This window comes from Notolabrus celidotus, chromosome 3, assembly GCF_009762535.1.
Source record: "Notolabrus celidotus isolate fNotCel1 chromosome 3, fNotCel1.pri, whole genome shotgun sequence".
NCBI classification, from domain to species: Eukaryota; Metazoa; Chordata; class Actinopteri; order Labriformes; family Labridae; genus Notolabrus; species Notolabrus celidotus.
Window position 1 is genome coordinate 31829341 of NC_048274.1, and position 19887 is coordinate 31849227.

General features: G+C 39.4%; 1 protein-coding gene across 1 annotated transcript in view; it reads right to left on the reverse strand.

The window, feature by feature from the left end:
- The window catches only part of itga11a (integrin, alpha 11a), a 54138-nt gene that overhangs the window by 26526 nt on the left and 7725 nt on the right, over positions 1–19887 (reverse strand). Inside the window, exons 2-10 of the mRNA XM_034679978.1 lie at positions 16871–16985; positions 4489–4601; positions 3894–3985; positions 3586–3700; positions 3315–3442; positions 2915–3063; positions 2674–2818; positions 1984–2149; positions 1340–1410 (exon numbers count right to left, since the gene is read on the reverse strand). Coding sequence (XP_034535869.1) covers positions 1340–1410; positions 1984–2149; positions 2674–2818; positions 2915–3063; positions 3315–3442; positions 3586–3700; positions 3894–3985; positions 4489–4601; positions 16871–16985 — 1094 coding nt within the window. The remainder of the gene's footprint in view (positions 1–1339; positions 1411–1983; positions 2150–2673; positions 2819–2914; positions 3064–3314; positions 3443–3585; positions 3701–3893; positions 3986–4488; positions 4602–16870; positions 16986–19887) is intronic.

Below are 19887 nucleotides of genomic sequence, written 5' to 3' on the forward strand. Positions count from 1 at the left end.
TTCCTGAACACGATATGCAGACAACACATTTTCCAGTGTTTAAGCATACGCTGGAAGGCTCTCAATTCTCCCTAAAAGATGGAATTGCGTGCTCACCCCGCTTGCACAACGTCACTCTCTGACAGCAGCATAATGCCAGTGTGGTCGACTCTGTTATGGCTCAAATGGTCTCCATGGCAAATGAATGAAACCCCAAAACAGTTCAATGTTAAAAACCATTGACCTATTTCTTCTGCAGTTGCATGCATGAACATGTTCCTGACTTCGGTTGAGATCTCACTCTTTATGCACTGAAGGAGCTTTGCTTTTCAAAAAACATACAGTCGTTACAGACAGTTTGGAGAGGACGCTTTGGCACATCAGCCTTGTATATATTTTCTGCATACAACATTCAATATTGCAAAAAAAGTGCTCAATTCTACAGCTGATCTCAACTGAGCTTTGTACATTGTTCCAGGCAGTTTGGTTAAACCGTGATACAGCTGACTGAGAGACTGCTATGCATATAAATGCATGCAACGTCTGGACAATATATGACATAAGCAGCCTTCGCAGTAGGCACTTGGCACTCATTGCATCCACCAACGTTATCCGTTCAGGAATGTTTTTCTCCTTTAAAGCCCCCACATTCTTTCCAATATCCTTCTCTCAACTCCCAGGTCGGTGTCATTGAGCATCTCTTGAATCTGGCCCTGTGGACTGAATTTCCAGCTTTTTCTGCCACCCAGCTGCATATTCAGATGTGTTTTTTATTTTTCCTCATAAATGGGATATATCTATTCCTCCCTTGACAAATCAAACTGTGAAGTGGAACTGGAAAATCAAAGCAGTTACATCAGCGAATGTCTGGGCAGAGACAGAAAGAGAGGGATGAAAATCACTTTAACAGTATGAACAGCAGGTACAGTAGAGGACATATTCCTTATCATTCTGTTCCAGCTGTTTCATCGTCAGAGCCAGCACACCTGTATCTATCTGCTCTCAGATACAGTGAAAGGCCTCTGGGTAAAGAAAAAGGAAAAACAACCCATTCTGCAGCAGAACTGTCTCAATCTTGTCTCAGCTTCTAACTGCTATGCTTCCCATGGGAACAAGCGGTGTCTTATTACCCATCACTGCATGGCTGAAGTGGAAAACGACCTGTCTCCTCTGTCGGGGTCTCCTAAATCAGGCTGACCTAAACCTCTGGGGCCACACAGCAGGCCCCTTAGGGGGACTGGAAAGTGATACATGGCAGGTTGCTGGAAGGAGTTATGACGCACCCCAAATTGAGACAATGTGTGTTGTTCTATAATGTGACAGATTGTTAAGGCGACAGTGTAGCAGAAGTCAGACTTACCTCAACGTTATGTGCAGAAAATCCAGCCTGAGACATCTGGAGGCCAAACGCTGTCCCATTTGAGCTGGTTCCTGTGTAAACAAGTAAGTCTGTTAGCCACTGCAGCTTCAGAGAAATTAAAGTTGCAAACCAAGCCAAATGAAAACTTAAGTATGATATCGTAAGACACAAGAGGTTTTCATTTCCAGTGAGACAAATTATTAATCCAAATTGGTTAAACTCTAAATCCCATTTGAAGTTTGCAAAATATCCTAAAAATATTGTTATTATTATAATTCCAGTTTTCCACAGCTTAGGGGGAAATCTTTAAATTGATTATTCCATTAAACAACCTCCATGTGAAAAGTAATTTGATGACCTAATAGTGTTTGGCTGATTTTTGTATTAGTCCAAGTTAAGATGTAAAAAAAAAAAATCCCATATGTGGAGATAACGTGCCATTAGAGCAGTCCACAGCTAAATTATTTCAGTGCTGCTTAATCCTACAGACTTACACTGCAGCACTGAACAAACCTTAAATCTTCTTGGTTGGTTAAGAGAGATGCAATTCCAACTTTTAAAAGCACTTTTGATATGTTGCTTTGTACCAAAGTATTGCCAACTGAATGTAACGTAATACTATTTTAATGAGATTCTTGCAAAACCTTCCAAACTGAAGATACGTTCTCCAAGTGCATCCACAATATCCTTCAGTGCTGACTCATCTGTCACATTAAAGAAGTGTTTGTCATCGGGGTCACTGGCGATGTACTTGATCTCATTGAGAAAGGCCTCAGGATTGATTCCTCTGCGGTTGTAGTAGCCAAGAACCTGTGAAGATAAGACCAGAAACAGAACCAATGTCGTAAATCTGTCTCAATTTAACAGCCCTGTAAGAGGTTAGAATTTGCACTCTTTGAGAGGGTTTCAGAGGATTTCGGATTTTTACACAAATGTCAATCCCACCACCATTCCCACTTGGTTTTCTACCAAATGACTTCAGAGCTTTTTGCTTAGCTGCCAATGCCAAGCTAAGCCACTTGCTGGATTTAAGTGTGCCATTAGCTGAATCGGCTGTGGCAACCGTGTGGTTTGGAGGATATCATTTACACCTTCAACTGCCCTTCCATTGAGCGTTAGGTTTGGTTCTCTCCAAACCCTCTGAGTGCTTTTGGCACCATTCTTGACTCGGCTCTTGAGAGATCTGCTTTGACTGAACTCCATGAGGTCACCTCAATACTGTTTATGGAGTTTTAATGCTGCGCTGGAATTTTATTAGCCGTCAGAAAACTGAGTTGGAACTCATAAAGCGTAAGCCATCCAACCCAGGTGAATAAAAGGTCCAGCAGACTCACAGCAATGGCATAACGGGTGATGCCGTCCTTCTCACTCTCCTCGATGGCTTGCTGGAGATCAGGACTGTCATGTGACTCTCCGTCAGTTATCACTATCATCACCTTCTTGGCGCCACGCCGGCCTCCTTGTTTGAAAGCTTCTGAGCTGCAAGAACAAATTTGATATATTTAGTTTGACAAATTACAGAATTGGGATGCAGTAAAGCAGCAAAGCACCTACGTCCTAATAGAGACACCGTACCGTGCTATGTTGATTCCTAAAGCTGTATTGGTCTCCTCTCCGCCCCGCTGGTTGATACTGCGAGCTCTTTTCACCACTTCCTCCACAGATTTGTAGTCGCTGAGTTTGAATTCATGAACCACCTTTTCACCGTACTGAACCACTCCAACCTATCCAAAGAGACACAGTGATCTAATCAATAAGACCACAGTCAACTTGCTGTTTACTACTTACTACAGCTACATATAACTGAAAATAAAAGCCTCCTGGCATGGTAGCCAACTATAAAAAGCTTTATTGAACAAAGCACAGGCCAAGTACATGCTAAGGCTTTTGTGTATGATAAGTCTGGTATTTACAATTTATCAAATATTTAGAATCAATCTTATCTTCTTTAAGTAATCCTTCCTTTCTTACACACCTGTATTTGACCTGGTCCGATATAGAACTTCTGAAGAATGTTGATGAGGAAAGCCTGCACTTCATACCAGGGGTAGATAGAGTTTGAGCCATCCAGAACAATCACTATGTCCATATAGGTCTCACATCCTGCAAAACATTTAAAGATAGGATTCAATCATGATGGCACACATGGAGAAAACAGATGCTTAGAAATGAGGAAATAATCTTGTGCTGTGAATAAGAACTGTCCATGAATGATGGCAAAACAGGAAAGATACTTTCTGGCTTACTCTGAAAGGCAGGAGCAATCGTTCTGGAGAACTTGAAGCTTGCATTGACTCTGGAGCATATGCCAGTGCTGTAGTAAGAGCTGCCACACTCATAACTCCACAGTGGCCCACAGGCCTGAAACATAAAAGAGAGCATTTATACCAGCAGCATTACAGACCTAAGTGAAAAACAACCGTGTAATCAAAAGACAATTTTGTTGGATTGTCCATTTTGACCATTGCTTTTTTTAAACCTGTTGCAGCAAAGACCATTACAGTGTTTCCTATATAAAGTTATAACAAACATTTTTTTTCCTTTTTATCCTCACCACAAAACTGTTGTCTTTAGGGTTAGCTGTGAGCGTCATTCCCAGCCTCATCTTGTCTTTTCGCTCCGATACGTTGGTCAGAGATATCCTTCCTTGAGGGAAAAAGAATCTCACTGAGAGGATCTTGGATGCACAGACTCAAATACACATAGAAACATGCACTGTCCTTCAGACACCAAACAGAAGTTCCACCATCTGGGACTTTGGTTTGTTATTACTGTCTGAGCAGCAGTAATGGCTGTCTACATCCTTGGATCTAAACGTTCACTTGACAAGAACTTTAGTTCCCCGTCTAACCAGCACAACACATGTGCGACCGGTATGAAGAAGCATGCGGTGGGATGTGTGGTATCACACATGTGTGGAAATGTACATAAACCATTTCAGAAAACAGTAAAAAGTGGAATGATTGGTATGGTACCCACAATTCTGTCTCACACATGCCAACATGATGTTTACTGAGACAGATGCGGAAAAGCAAACAGACAGAAAAACATGGATACAACACACGCAAACACATCAGTCCAGATGTCGTGCAGTCATGACTGACACCATTACTGTGAAGGAATGGGAAGGTGTTTGGGGGATACTGTACCTAAGTTGAGTTTGGAGCAACCATTGCCATTGATTCTTCTGCTCAGTGAACATTTATAAACATCCCCCGTCTGATATGGGCCATTCATTTCATATGGGGCTCCTACTAATAACCTGCAAAACACAAGAGAATAGAAACAATTTATTCATATATCAGTGTTAAAATGTGCTCTGGTAAACCGTATAATGCCATTACCAGGAAAAAATATAGAAAAGTCAACAAAGTGAAATGGAAAATGCAAACTAAATCGTTTTTGAACGATAAAATAACATGGTAGATTTGAGAGGGGGTGTGCAGTAGTTGCACTAAGAGTATGTCTTTGTCCATTATCTAACTCTCTGTGGGAATATGAAGCTGAATGGTAGCATCAGTGACCCAAACATAACACACGAGCTGACCTGGAAGATTTTTAACATTTATTTACACAGGGAAGTTAACTGTGTGTTTAATAATGTGCCGCAGCACCAGACTTTAAGGTTCATGAACACCTCTATTCGGTTTCAACCTGAAGCTTGTCAGTAAAACTAGTAATCTCCCGCCATGCACATATAAAACATATGAACATGTCTTCATTAAAGAGTCATGGACAGATATTTTTGCATTTGCATGATATGAGAGATAGGCGAATATATTGCATGGTACATATTGGTATCTATATGACTACCTCCAATGTCCCAATGTGACATCTCAAGCACAGGGTCAAATATATACCTGCATCCTTCAACTCCACTTCCTGAGGAAATAACATTTACAATGTAACATTTTATGATACAGAGAATCAAATTGGGGAAATATGTCATCAGAGACCGCCACAGGATTAAGACTCCTCTACTGAGCTGTTGAGTGCTGGACATTCTGTTCACATGACGTAGTGTCTCTGAGGAGTCACTCCTGCACTTGACTTAACAGTGGTTTTCCTGCACGGGGTCAGTGAGGTCTCATAAATGTCACTGAAAGGTTTTTAGATGACTGGATGTGACGGAGAATAGTAAGTTGCCTTGTGTGTTTACTTCAGGACTGATGGAGGAGATAAAGTCCTTCAGGGGAGCTATAACTCACGTGTGTCTCAGAGATAAGAACTCTTTGTTTGAAACAAAAAAATGTGTTGTTTCATTAATGACAATCTTCATGGAAGTCCTAAAGGGTTTGTTGCTACATCTTGTGATATGTATCTATTTGTCAGGTTATATGTTCAGAATAAATAGATCACTATTTTCATAGCATCACCATACTTGAGTCATAAGGTTCAATGTCCAGTTGCCTCAGGGTTTAACTTATCATTGTGACATGAAACATTCAGACTGCCCTTAGCTCTATATCTCCAGGCTAAAGATTTAATTTCATCTGTATGCAGAACAACCCATATGTATAGGTCTTAACTACAACTACTACTAGAATGAATTAATAGAAAACACTGATTCAATAAAAAACAATAAGACCTAAAATAAGAGTGAATTTAAGAAATATCAGCATCAATGGAGAAAAATGTTCATATATACATTTCTTAAAAACATCCATTAATTCTACTGTGAATTGCAAATTCAAAAAGAACAACAAGGTTAAAGCTCCTGTGAGAAACGTTTGGTTTGTGTTGATATTGGCTCCCCCTGTGGATAAAACCTGTATGTCTCAACTCTTTACAGATCTTGCCCTGTACATATGTAAGTGGTTTCTACTTAGGAATAACCTAAGCCTCCTTTATTTTGCCAGTCAAATGTATTGCTCTTTTTGTTGTTTAAAAAGTGTTAATCACTTTATTAATTGACACCTATCCCTCTCCAGTGTCAGGTATTTCTGTTTAGAAATATACAATTTTTCATGCTGATGGACTAGTTTGATCTTGTAGTGCATGAAAAGGCCTCTCTATTAAATTTAGTTTGTTCCCTAAGCAGCTAAAATCTTGTCACAAGAGCTTTGAATGCTGCTGTATAAAAAAAACTGTATCACTCACCCTTTCAGGACCCCTTAGTAATAATGTGTGACATATTTAATTGCATCAATTTTGCGATTCCCTTCAGAGCTAAACTCACTTCAGAGGAGATGCCACATCCTGAGCAGAGTAATATGACTTCAGATAGCTTGCTCCAGGATGTGTGAGTAGTAGTGCTACATCACTTTTGGTTCAATTGCATTATAAGTGCAGTCATTTAGAATTCTAAGGATTCTGTCAATTCTTTATCCAAGTTTCCAGTAAAGTTAAACCAATGCTGACATGATGAGTGACCAGCAGTGAAAGCAAATTCAGTGGCTGAAGGATACAGGTCAAAGAACACGGTGCTGAAGGATCATGGGGATCTCGCTGAAGAAACAAGTAATGGAAAAAGAGAACAACAATGAAAAACAAATGTGTTTTATTGTTCTACTATTCATTCAAAAGACTATATCATTAACTAGCAATAAGAGGCCAGCTTTTTTAAAGTTGGCATCTTGGAATCTATACTTAATTGTTCAGTTGCTTTGTTTGACCTATAATAAAAGTATAACCTCTCAACTCGAAACCTCTCTCGCATTATTTTCACCCTTGTTTGGTTTTCTACTTTCCTAAAGTCATTGAAGCCTATCTTATTCAAGGCTTCATTGACATGTTGTATCCTAAACTAATCACATTCCTGGAAAAGCTTCAATAAATACAATGGGTCAACTAGGAATTTAAACAACTATGCAAGTCCAAGTAGAAACCGCAGGGAAGGCAGCGGGCAAAAGAGCAACTCCCCAAAGGAAAGACATCCGACACCACTTTATAGCAAAAGCAGACCACAAGAAACCTCCTGCATGGACTTCTGGGTCAAAGACTCACAATTACAGAAGGAGAGATGTTAAAGTTAAGAACTTCTAGGTCAGGCTCATGATTCAAAACTGCTCCAAACTTCCCAAGAAAGCACTCTGGGAATACTCAGTGGAGAGAGGCTCATACGTAGAAGCTTCCTTGTAATTGTCAAAGGTTAAGATGACATAACTTGATATGCATGACTTCAATGGAAACAAAGGCAGGGATAATAATGTAATAAGTAAGGCTTTATTAATAACACTATTCAGCATTTTTCAGGGGGGGTAAATACACACATTTGTGACCTAACCTATTTCTCCGACTAAAAGCCTTCATGATTTACCACATCCCTGCCAAGACGTCCACAGAGAGGATCTGACCGTCAATCAAAAGAGAAGGCTCATGCCTTTCACTAAACCAGTCCGAAGAATGTTTTCCTTCTTCTGCATGCTAGTCTCATGAGCACAGCCTGAAAAGGCATTGAGACTTTGTACATGACCAATGCAGCTCAAATGTCAAATGGACTCATTGACATGCTTTAAAGTTTGGTCTTAAACATAACAGCAGAAAAAAAGATATATTGTCCATTTTAACACTGTTTTGACAACAGCAAGCTTCCAGCATATATTTATCAGAACTTTATAATGTAGAAAAACCACACACAACATATGCTGATTTATTTGAAATAATATAGTAACAACAGAGGAGAGGCCCCCCAGATATATTTTTAAAAAGTGAAAATAAACCTCTATGCCATTTGGTTGTTCCTGATTTGTTATTATGTCTCTTATGTGCTTTTTTCTTTCTTCTCCTGACAATCATGTTTTCATTTATTGACCGTGATAGCAACTTGTTGCATGCAATTCATCCTCCTCCTCACTGTGGCCCTGCAGGAAGTGCTACATTTTATCAGTTAGAAATTCAGTTAAGAGACAACTGGACAAACTCCTGCTGACTAGTGTTACAATGAAGCTAAAAGAGGCTCAGCGATATAGTTGGTTATGAAGCCTATGCAGTGGTAAAAACTGCAGTTCATTGAGCAGAACCACATACAAACCCATTCAGAAAAGATGATCTTTGCAGCAATAATAAACGTGTTTACAGCCTGGTTCAAAAAACGGTTTATGTCTGAATAGCTCATTTCTCTATCGACACACACTGTATGGGAGATTAATTTTTTTAAGAACACTGTATTTTTCAAGACATTAAACTTACCAGTTTTGCCTAAAAATGCCATGCCTGACATGATTGACAGGCGGGCACCCTGTAGCTGTTAGCAAAAAGGCACAAGGCCCGCCTCTTTACCTCACACTAGCTGGGACAAAAGTTAGGTTGTGTTCAACATTTCCAATATGGCACCCACCAACAATTAGCTTTAAACAGGGCTTCAGGAACAGAGGCTGACGTCATGGTGCTACGTCCATTTTTTAAACTAAATTCTATGGTTTTGCCTTGCAAAGTTGTCGGTTCAATCCCAGCTGCTGTGGTCTACATGGCAAAGTGTCTTGGAGCATGATGTCCAAATTGTTCAAAATTGCGTTAATGTGTATGAATGGGATAATGGTCACTTTACATAGCAGCTTTTGCCATCAGTGCATGAATATGATGTGAATGTGACATGTAATGCAAACGTGCTTGGAGTGATCAGAAGATGAGAAAAAGCCCTCGACAGTCTGTTTACTGAATCTGTTGATGAAAAAGGTTTTCTTTCAAGATCAAGAATAAACTTACACTTTTAATTATATTTTGAGTCATGTGGTCGGACATTTTTATGGACAAATCAGTTTTATTGCAGCTCTACACGTGATTATTGTTGCATTTGGGGCACATAAACTGGAAATTTAGCACTTGTCATGATTTGAAAATTTATAGCAGCAACAGATGACAAGAGCAAATGTTGTTGAAACAGTCCATCATTGCACATCAAAGTGCGACTCATATGGAAATGAGCTTCAGTGTTTTTACTCCTGAAGCCAACTTTTAGAGTCTCACAGACTCTGGGAGTCATTTTCACCACAGTGACTCCAACAGTGCACATATTTTCATAGCTATTAATATGAGGGTCATTACTCCAGTTATTGTGATCCTTTGGAAAGAGGAGACGGTGCAGCACGAGTTCAGGTCAGGATACAGCTACCTGGATAAAAGGGGGTCATTGTTGCCTTTTGACTTGGACGTCTGCCTCGAGACCTCCTTAGTTTCAGCGGAAGCTGTTCAAACAATCATGTTCCAGAGCTCATTACAGTCCAATGCTGGTCTTGGTGTTTCATCCATGCAGGAATGGCAGTGCCACTAAAAAAAAAAACCTGAACCAAAATGAATTCATGGATATTTTCTACCATGGTTACCAGGCAATACAGGATTTTGGGGTTTGAGGAAGAGCCATCCCCAGGCCCAGGCTGTCATTAATGTGGTAATGTTTTTCATATTTGGAAGGAAATCATGTATATGCTGTGAAACCACATCCCTGCTCCAAACACGAGCGTGCTTCTCCGATGTCACGCTTGCTCATCACATTCCAGTTGTCTCTATTAACAGGATATATCCTCTTCTTTTGTTAATGCTTCCTCGTCAACCAAAATAATTGTAATGAGTACATAATTGTTTCCCACTGAGTCCATTTACAGCATCTCTGTTGCTTCTTTCAAGTGACGGGGTAAGTATATGACTAATACGATGTTTGTAGGCACAACTTCGATGCTTTCATTTATTGACCCACAAAGTATGTTGGGCTTCTTCAGCTTAAACAATGAGCTGTCTTAAAAAAAAAAATTAGAGAGAGTTTTAGGCATGGAAAATCTCTGCTTGAGTCAGGCTGCTACCTTGGTCACATATTTTACTCGAGCTGTCCTCTCAATTTTTTCATGATAAAAGCCTTAAACACCCAAAATTATTAAATACAGCATAACTCAACGTCTTCATGGATGCAACATATATTTGAGTAGATATTCATGGTTCCCAGAGGATGCATCTGAGCAATTTTGGTGTCCCTCTTACTTTTCCTCCTATGCGATTGACACCTTAGACATTTGACACAACTGTTAAATGCACTTTTAAAAATGTTTGCTGCGAAACACGCATGTTACCTTACAGATGAACTGTAACCACACAAGTTGTTCCTTGATTTATTATTTCTACAGCAACACCAGTTGATAAATAATTCAACAAATATTTTTGGCCACGAGGAACAAATCTGACGACAGTCCTTTTGAGCTCAGTTACGCTATATTTTATGCTAATTAGCTAATGTTAGCATGCTAATGCTCCAAACTATTACAGTTAACTTGGTAAGAAATAGCTACACCAAATTAGCTCAGTCATTGTTGGCCATGTGAGCATGTTAGCATGCTTACCAAGTATACTGCGGATATGTAAGGGATAATGTATGGTTAGCAGGTTGTTATGGGAAAAAGAATCCCGATAGGGTGGAGTTACCCGGCTACTAACTTAAAATACAAACATGTTGTCAAAAACATTGATTCAAATATTATTTTATTGATTAAAATGATTTATATATACATTTTTAAAAAATAATCCCAGTGATTTCACGTCAGTTAGCGTTCCATGGTGATGGATTCTTATCTGCTTGTTAAATGTGACGGAACTCTTTTCAGTGGATTGTTCTGACATGAATGCATACCATCAGTTTGACTCTGGTGTTGCTCTTGTTACTGAAAGTTAATAACCGCTGTCAAGGGGTTTCGATCAATCAGAATCAAGCTTCTTACACAACCGGAAGATCAGTAGGAAAGCCGGGTAATAAAGTATATTGTATGGAATGCATCCCTTACTTGCCTTTAGCTAGTCAAATTCGTCATTGTCTGAATGTTAGCTTGCTCACGTTAGCATTTAGCTCAAAGCATCACTGAGCCTGACCTCGCTGACCTTCTAGCTTCTCTGTAGAGTATTGTTTTGTTGTTGTTTTGAGCTTAATGCTTCTGAACTCTGTAAAAGCTCTCTGTCTTCTCACTTAAACTGTGGGAGATTCTTTAAGACCAAAATATAGCCATTACAATCACATGACTTTGAGTGTTGTGACTAAACTAACTAGATTAAATTACGCTTCCCACAAGCTCAGCAGGCGGAAAGGCACTTTTTCTTTGCAGCTTTGCGAATGAGTTGAATAAAAGGAACGCTATTTAAAGCCAGTGGTGAAAGACTTCACAGACTCCCTGTAGCTCTTTGTGCTGAGCTCAGGAGTAAAGGTCAAGTCTCCATTGAGGGGACCTGGTGCAGCTGTAGAAAAATAAACAGTGGAAATAGAAGGTGGGAGGCTTCTGTGGTGTATGACTCAAGTATGTGGGTCCGTGTAACCCATCAGGTTTAAAGACTCAATGTGAGGTGATGCAGCCTCTTCTCAACTCCCCAAAGAGCATCAGTTCTGGCAGAGTGTTTAGAGCCCCATTATGCTCAGCCGACACGTGAGGAAATGACACATTCTTGACACGGTGACCTCTCAACTTGGTAGCTCCATCAGTGGGTATGGACAGATACTGTCAACAGAAGTGACAAAGAGGTCTAACCTTTCTTATGTCTTTGTTAAAGGGACTGAAAATACAGTGGTCTTGGTCATTTAAAGCGTTAATTACAATTTACCACATGCTTGGCTAAGGAGGAGAAACTCTTTTACACAGATTGTTTTAATCTGAGATACATGAAAGCTCTTGTAAATAACTTGTCCTAGCAGACCAACATCAAAAAACACTGCTGTCTTAATTTGGTCCTCAAAGAAAGCCTTTTGACTTCAGCAACATGCCTGTCTTACTTCAGGATCGGGTCATAAAACCTTTTTTTCCTTTTTTTTTTACAGAGTCACTTTCCAGCTGTGATCCTGTTCCTATCCAAACAGAGCTGAGGCTTCTGAAAAGCCTGGAAAAGCTGACAGCGCTGCATTCAAGCACACAGCTCACACAGGCAACATCAATAATTGTATCAATTAAAACACTCAGATGAGGTTAAACCACTCAAGGGGAAAGTGGAAGAAAAACACAGTGCATGAATGGCCAGGGATAGGAAACATCGTCCATTGCCATTATTAGCACAGGTGAATAACACAAAACTGTTTAGTTACTGACCGATCTAAGTGAAAAGCTCTATTTTTAAATACAGCAAACACAACTCACAGACTATCACATAAACACATAAACCACCAAAATCAGCAGAAATAGCTGACAGTTGGTGGGCACATGTTGCTGACATTGCTGTGTGACACTTCAAAGATGCCTTTCCATCAAAAGACCAGATTCAGTCTTTATGTGCAGTGATCATTGCCTCATCTAAATGTTTCCTCAAGGGGAAAACAAAACACAAATCCGTCTTAAACCTCTGAGTTGACACATATGGAAATCAGAGACACGTGGATTTGAATTCATTACTGTTCATATCATTGTCAAGACTCCACAAGAAGGCGTCACTGATCTAGATGGGCTCCCATTTATGGACAACGTTTAAATGAGTACTGATCTTTATGTACCAGATGAGGTACATGTCTGGGTGCAATTACATCGTGTAGGGTCTTATGGTCTACATTAGGAAAAATTAAGAGGCCTATAGCTGCCACATTCAAGAGGACTTTTGTTGGGCTTGCATAATAAGGTTTAAATGATGCGTTCAAATAACAGGAGAATGTATTTTAATGTTTGGACTGAAAATATACTTCGAGAAGTTTGCAGAGAAAAGTGCCCGTGCTGGAGGCTTTATTACTGGTAAGTACTATTTTGATTACTGTATTTAATTTCTTTAATTGATGAGTTATTTCCTCAACTCTTCACCTAAACACATATTAAAAAAAAGGTATGAAACACAGTCGTATAATTCTGCTGATTCTACATAATGGAGTTAGTCCTTCAGTATATTATCTAACTCTAAAGCTGTCAGATAAAGGGCCATTCCTCACAACATTTCGCCAAGTTAGGACTGATATTAAAGATATAACAATCCATAGCCGCTATAGTTGAACCCAAACCGAAATACTTTGACTGCTGAAGAATTTAATGTTGTAGCAGGAGAACAATATGGGAGACCAGTTATACTCTACATGCCATGGGCTCCCTCCGGGTACTCCGGCTCCCTCCCACAGTCCTAAGACAGGCCTGTTAGGTAAACTGGTGACTCTAAATTTCCTAGGTATGAGTGTGTCTGGTTGTCCATCTATGTGTTAACCCTGTGATAGACTGACGGCCTGTCCAGACCCTGAATGGAAAACAGTACAGATAATGGATAAACCTTCTGCAAGCAGCTCCCCTTCGTCCATATTGTTATTGTTTCATTGTTTATAGTATTTCTACACTTTTACAGTGATTTACAGTATATTTGAGTTTTTCTAACTTGACGTGATCTTGCCTCACTTAATGGTTCTCATTACACTTTCGTCATCTTGCACTCGTGATTCACTTTATATCAATTAAATCACACTTTATATTGTGTTTTTGGTCATATAGTTCATGGACATTACATGGTATACCGTGGTACAGAACAGTTAGCTTACACTGGAAGGTCTGTCCTATTTTAGCACTGGAATGCATTCAACAGACCTTATTACGTTATTAAATGTATTTCAGGCTTACTGAAAATACTTCTGCTATTACTTGTGAGTTCTTCTGTAATCATGTCGAGTTTCCTCTTGTAAAATATTGGAATATTTCATTTTCATTATTATAATATGCACTGTTCATACTCAGTTATCAGTGTTTTCACATCTTTCTCAGATCCTCCCACATTCCTTAGTCCAGCTGAGAACTGTCTATGTACGGCACACTCACAGACACACACACACACACACACACACACACATTTCCACAGACACGCACACAAATATACAGACAGTCTCACTTGAGCTTGTGCTTGCAGCTGTGAGTTCACATACCAACACCAACGCACACTGCTGCACTGACCAAACAGTCCTTTTAAACTAAACTCCACTGGATGACTCATTTGTCTCTACGGTCAAAACCAAGGTGTCACTCAAATGAGGTATCACACTGTGACAGTAGGTCACTGTACACTGATAGAAAGAATACTCAAACAATGCTTTATAACTCTGCCAACATAGATGAAATAAGATGCATTCAAAGACATGTTTTCTTTCTTTCTTCAGTTATATAGACCTTCCACAAAAGTAAAACTCCTCCACTCTATAAGTATTTTATTACTCATGAATAAAGGTACATTACTATAAGATGTATTGACACCTGTTAAAAGTGCTAGAATCCTGTTATCTCTATGGGCTGGATCCTGTTGCAACTTTCAACTTGTACTCAGACATTTATCTCAGTTGATGCAGCATTAACTTTTATCCAACCTTTATCCAACATAAATCAGCCTTAAAGTGATATCATATCTCCAAGAAGACTCTGTCTGTTTCCTGTACAGTAAGAACAACATGTGTGCAGGTCCTGACCTTAACCTGAGGGCATAGGGATTGAGATATTTGTTATCTGAATGTTATCAGCCAGGGAATCTTATGAAAACTGTGTTTACCTCGTCTACCTCTGCATGGTTCCTATTTAAGATAAGAATGTAAAGATCTTAAAGATGTGGATCTTTAAAAATGGTCATAAATGGACTTTTTTAAAAGGCTTGGATATTTACAGAGACAGCTGCAGACTGCTTCTGCCAAACACATCTCTTAATCGTACGTAAACAGCATTTATATGGGAGTATTTTTTTCTGATAAATAACAATACACATTTAATGTGTTTGTGAGCATTCATTGACTACAGCACTATAAGTTCATTATAATGACGTAAGATGTCATTGAGTGAAGCTATTTGGCTCAATGATGAGTTTTTATAGTGTTTGGACTACTCTGGTTGTCTCTGGCACAGAGGAAGATCAGGCTTTGGCCTCAAACACATTGTGAGTAGGATCAAATTACTGTTGGTATGAGCCTCTATAGGGGACTTTTTCCCTAAAAAAATAAAATCATCAGACATCATTAACCATAACAAACCTAGCCTTCAACCTGAACTGGGCCCATGCCTGTTTCTCAACACTATCCTTAGACAAAGTCTTAACTCTAACACAAACAGCTTCAAGCCACTGCCCTCTATAACTGACCCACCCTCATGATCTGCAGCTAAACTTGGGATTAAAAAGTTAAATGACAGACCACACTTACAGACAATGAAGGACTTTCTAGTTCTTTTGACTCAAAGGTCTGTTACAAACATTGTGGTCTGAAACTTTCTCAGCCAGCAGAGTATAGTGATTTCAAGTGCAATATTCAAAAGCTTCTCCATATGAACACACTAACCTCTCTCTTTTCACTCACAGCACCACACACAAACACTATAGGCCTTATATTATAGACTGCCTGAGGCCGATGAAGGATGGATAACTTGCCTTGAGCAACAATAAAAACAATCAGTATAGGTCAGTAAGTGCAGTGGGGTAATTCCAGCACACACACTGATCCCATTATGTTGATGGGGAAGCACAAAATGTAAATAATAGAATTTTACAAAGAGGCTGTTCTTTGAATTAAATCATGAGCGTTATTTCCTTAATGAGCCGTAATCCAGCTCTCCCACAAAGTTTTTATAGCATTAATCAGATTAAGGAAGCTAATAAAACTTGGGTTACACTTATTATATGGTTTATGTTTCAAGTTAAAATAAAGCCACACGACTGGTCATTGGTTTCTGGTTTAACCTTCAGTACTTTTTATTCATGAGGATAATTAACAAGATCTGGTAATTAAAAAAAACAATTAAAGTCCTTCAATATAAGTGTTTTCTGATCAATCACTCGTGGTCATTTTCATGATCTCCAGCTGGATAGTTTGGAGGGTGGACACGCATGTAACCAAGCAGAGTTTAAAATATTTTAAGCATTTTAAAAAACAAACTACAAATGCTATCAATTTCCTGGTGAAGCCTGTCTGGAGGCCATCAAAAAGAAAAAAAAGACATATAATCCAAATACATATAAACAAAACTAATGATCTGCAGACACACAGAAGCACTACTGGAACTCAGCATGAGTCCTGCAGTGCTTGCTATGAGACTTTTTGAGGACGCCAGAAACTAAATTTGGCCACCACACGGTGCCAGTTGGCCTAATAACAGTGTGCACAAGGACAGAGTTAGTGCAGTGAGGTAATATGATGAAGATGATGTGTCCAGAACAGAACAACAGTTTGTGTTGTAAGCAAAAATGATTCAGAGGAAAATCTGCACACCACAGGAGAGGTACAGTAGATCACTGTCTTTCTGAGGAAAAATGTCTCGGCGCCAAGTCAGACAGAAGTGGAGCTTGTCAGCATGTTTTACAGCCGTAATGTACGTGGTCTCTTTTTCTCAGCTGTACATCAAAGAGGTTAATCCAGGTAGTTTACAAAACCTAAAAATATGCACATCATAATAATAGACAGCTTTATTGTGTGACCACTTAACACTGGGAGTTTACCTGTTCTTAAGAGGTATTAAACTAAAAGGTCGGCAGATACAATAAATAAATACAATGAGTGGTTTTAGTACTCAACATTTGCCAAACCAAATGATACGACAGGCAATTATCAGCAGACACCAAATTGTAATATGACTCCAGATGCATGTAATCAATAGGCTGTGATTTTTGCAAAGCAGCAGTGTGTAAGTTATACAACACTCTTACCACTTCTCCCCTCCAGCAGCCACATGTTGCTGAACAGTGTATCCAAACTGGGCTTGTTTGGGACCTTTGATGATCCTGTGTCTCTTTGTGTCGATGTTGAAGCAGTCGAGGAATCCTTGAAACAGAAAAGACAATTTTCATTAGCAGTGAAAGAAGAAGAAGAGGGGCCTCAATACCAAGAGTTCAGTTCCTGATTCTACATTATATGATCTGTAAATAACACCTGGTGCCATGTGGTGGAGTCCAAGCAGTTTTATGGGTGTCTTTAGTGGGGGAAACATTTGTATTAACACTGATGAGCTTCAGCATGTGGTCGAAGAGCAACAAACAGCCACAGATTCACTCATTCTTACTCATCCTATAAACAATCTCATCCTTGTCTGGTGTCTGTTTATCATCCTGCCTGAGTCTAAACACAGACTCCCCTCATCATGAAACAAATAATCGTATCAGTGTTACAGAGCAGCTGAGATATCCCCATATTCGACTGACAGACTTCAATTAGACATCTACGTACAGACCCAGAGGAGATTTAGTTAAGAAGAAGAGAATAAATACAATCTACTTCATTGATGTTTTACTTCTTTAAGAATTCAATGACCTCCATCAATCTGGCAATCCTTATGACAACACAGAACACAGAAAAGGCATAAATCTATCCATCAGTTATCTACACACCTTATGAAATTCAGAGTCACTGAAGCCTATATCCTGTCACTGGGCGATAGGCTGGGCACACCCTGGTCAAGTCGCCAGTCGATCACAGGGCGAGACAATTCACAGTCACAAATTAACCTAACCAGCAGGTCTTCAGACTGTGGGAGGAAGCTGCAGGACTCCACACAGAAAACTCCACATATGCAAACTCTGCACAGAAAGGCTCCTGGTCCCGGCCAGGGATTGAAACCAGCAGCCATCTTCTGTGGGATGACAGTGCTTACCACTGCACCACCATGCAGCCTGATGCATAAATCCAAGATGTACATTCTGCAATTTAGATTTCAGTGGCAAGTTAGCTTCTCAGCCCATGTGAATGTATTATTTCACAGGAAAAAAAAGTGAAATAATGGTACCATCGTCTATAACATTAGAAAGATATGTGATAATGGACATCAGCCTCCAATTTTAGTAGATAAAACATAGTATGTACATACTGTATAAAACATAAATGTTTGTTTTCTATTAATTTTATTTTTTGCCGGCACTGGGGCAGTACCATATTGCTATTCATTTTGCCATCAAATATCTGTTTAAGACTGGAATTACAAATGTTTTGTGTTGTAAACAACCAAATGTAGAGCTAATGGCGTAGCTAACCAGCTAGCCAGGGCAAAATAAGATTGTTACGATGTCCAGCATTATATTGCGTAGTTAAAAGTTGAATAATAATTTGATAAAGAAGACAAAACAGTTAAAACAACAATGTTTGAGCATCAAGTGGGGAGGTCGGAGGGTTGTGAGGCAGCCTACACCATCTTAAGATGAGGAGCACTTGAGGCTGTGGCTGAAGGTGCTGAATCTCAAGTGCCCACCCAAACACCCTTTGGTGTGTTTTCGTTTCTTTTTTTTTTTTTACGGTCTGAATTGAAATTCAACACTCCTAAGACTTACTTTTCTATGATTAGACGCATCAAACTTACAATTGAATGTCCTCCAACAAAACTTTTGCATCAGCACATATGTTTAATATATAGGATAGAATAAATGAAGACATGTACAAAATGTGAATAACAACAGAATTCATTTTTTTCCAGCTGTGAAGGAACTACAAAATTGCACTTGTCATACTGGTAAGGGACATTCTGCACATGTTTTTGTTATTGATATTGAAGTTAATAGATGCTGAAGTGAAACCCAACATGCAGTAAGAGGGTAAGAAGTAAAAGCTGCCATGGGACCTGATCAAAGCGAATCTGTTTTCCCGATTGTGTACTTAAAACTCTCTCACATCTTTAGACAGCTTCCCAGGTGGTTGAAAGGAGCAGTGAAAGTCTGTTTTCAGTTAAAATACCAATCACAGAAGGTATTTTTCAGATTTTGCACGTCACTGACTTACCCATTGTGGCTAATTGGCAGTGACAGCATTATTTGGCTTTTAAATTTCCATCAGAAGATGAGGACTCTGTGTGAAGACATGGAGGTGATGAGGTTTTCCAGTTTGGCAAACGAGAAGAGGAAAAAATGTAATCGTCTACCACGCTGACTTCCTCTGTATCCATCTTCCTCCATTCATCTGTCTTCTACTTAATCTCCCTCTGGTTTCTGTTTCTCTTGTTGCCAGACTTCAAGTGTTTCTGCTGATACACTGGTGTTGCCTCATTTTCTTCTGTTATTATAAGGTCAAGGATCACATTGACCTTACAGTAGAGCTCATTGATATTCTGTTCCTCAATAAATGCTGAAGAGGCTTTTTGATTACAGATAAACAGTGCATGTGTGAGTAAGAAAAAGGGGGACATTCAGCAGACTTTGTGCTTAATAACACGTAGTGGTTTGTTTAGGGGAAATTCAAGATTATTGCTAGAATATAATGAGTTTTCTCACAGTTTGAGCTCAGTTCGAGAGCACAAAGTCCTCTGCTTTCAAGCACCACAGACTCCCCTCACTTCTTGCATGTCTGAGGCTCAAGTCCGCACACTGATGGGCTCATTCAATCCCTCGCCCTCACGCTAAACGACTCAACGACCTCTCACAGTTCTCTCCCTGTGCTGTGAGGCTCCAGGGTCACGTTGTGTTAAGTGAGCCTCTTTTCCCTGCCAGGGGGAAATTCAGTGAAATGTAAACAACACGGTAAAGGAATGCTCAACAATGGTAGAAAACAAATTAAATTCAAATTAAGCCATAACAAATGACAGCTGAAGTTGAATTTAAGACAGTTTGCACCCAGGTTCACTGACTGAAATGAAGTCACTGCGCTGGCTGAAAGAAATAGAAATAAATATAAAATAAGAGAGTACCTTTGATTTACAGTTTTGCCATTAACTACTGTTATGTATCTATCAACACTGTAAGCCTAA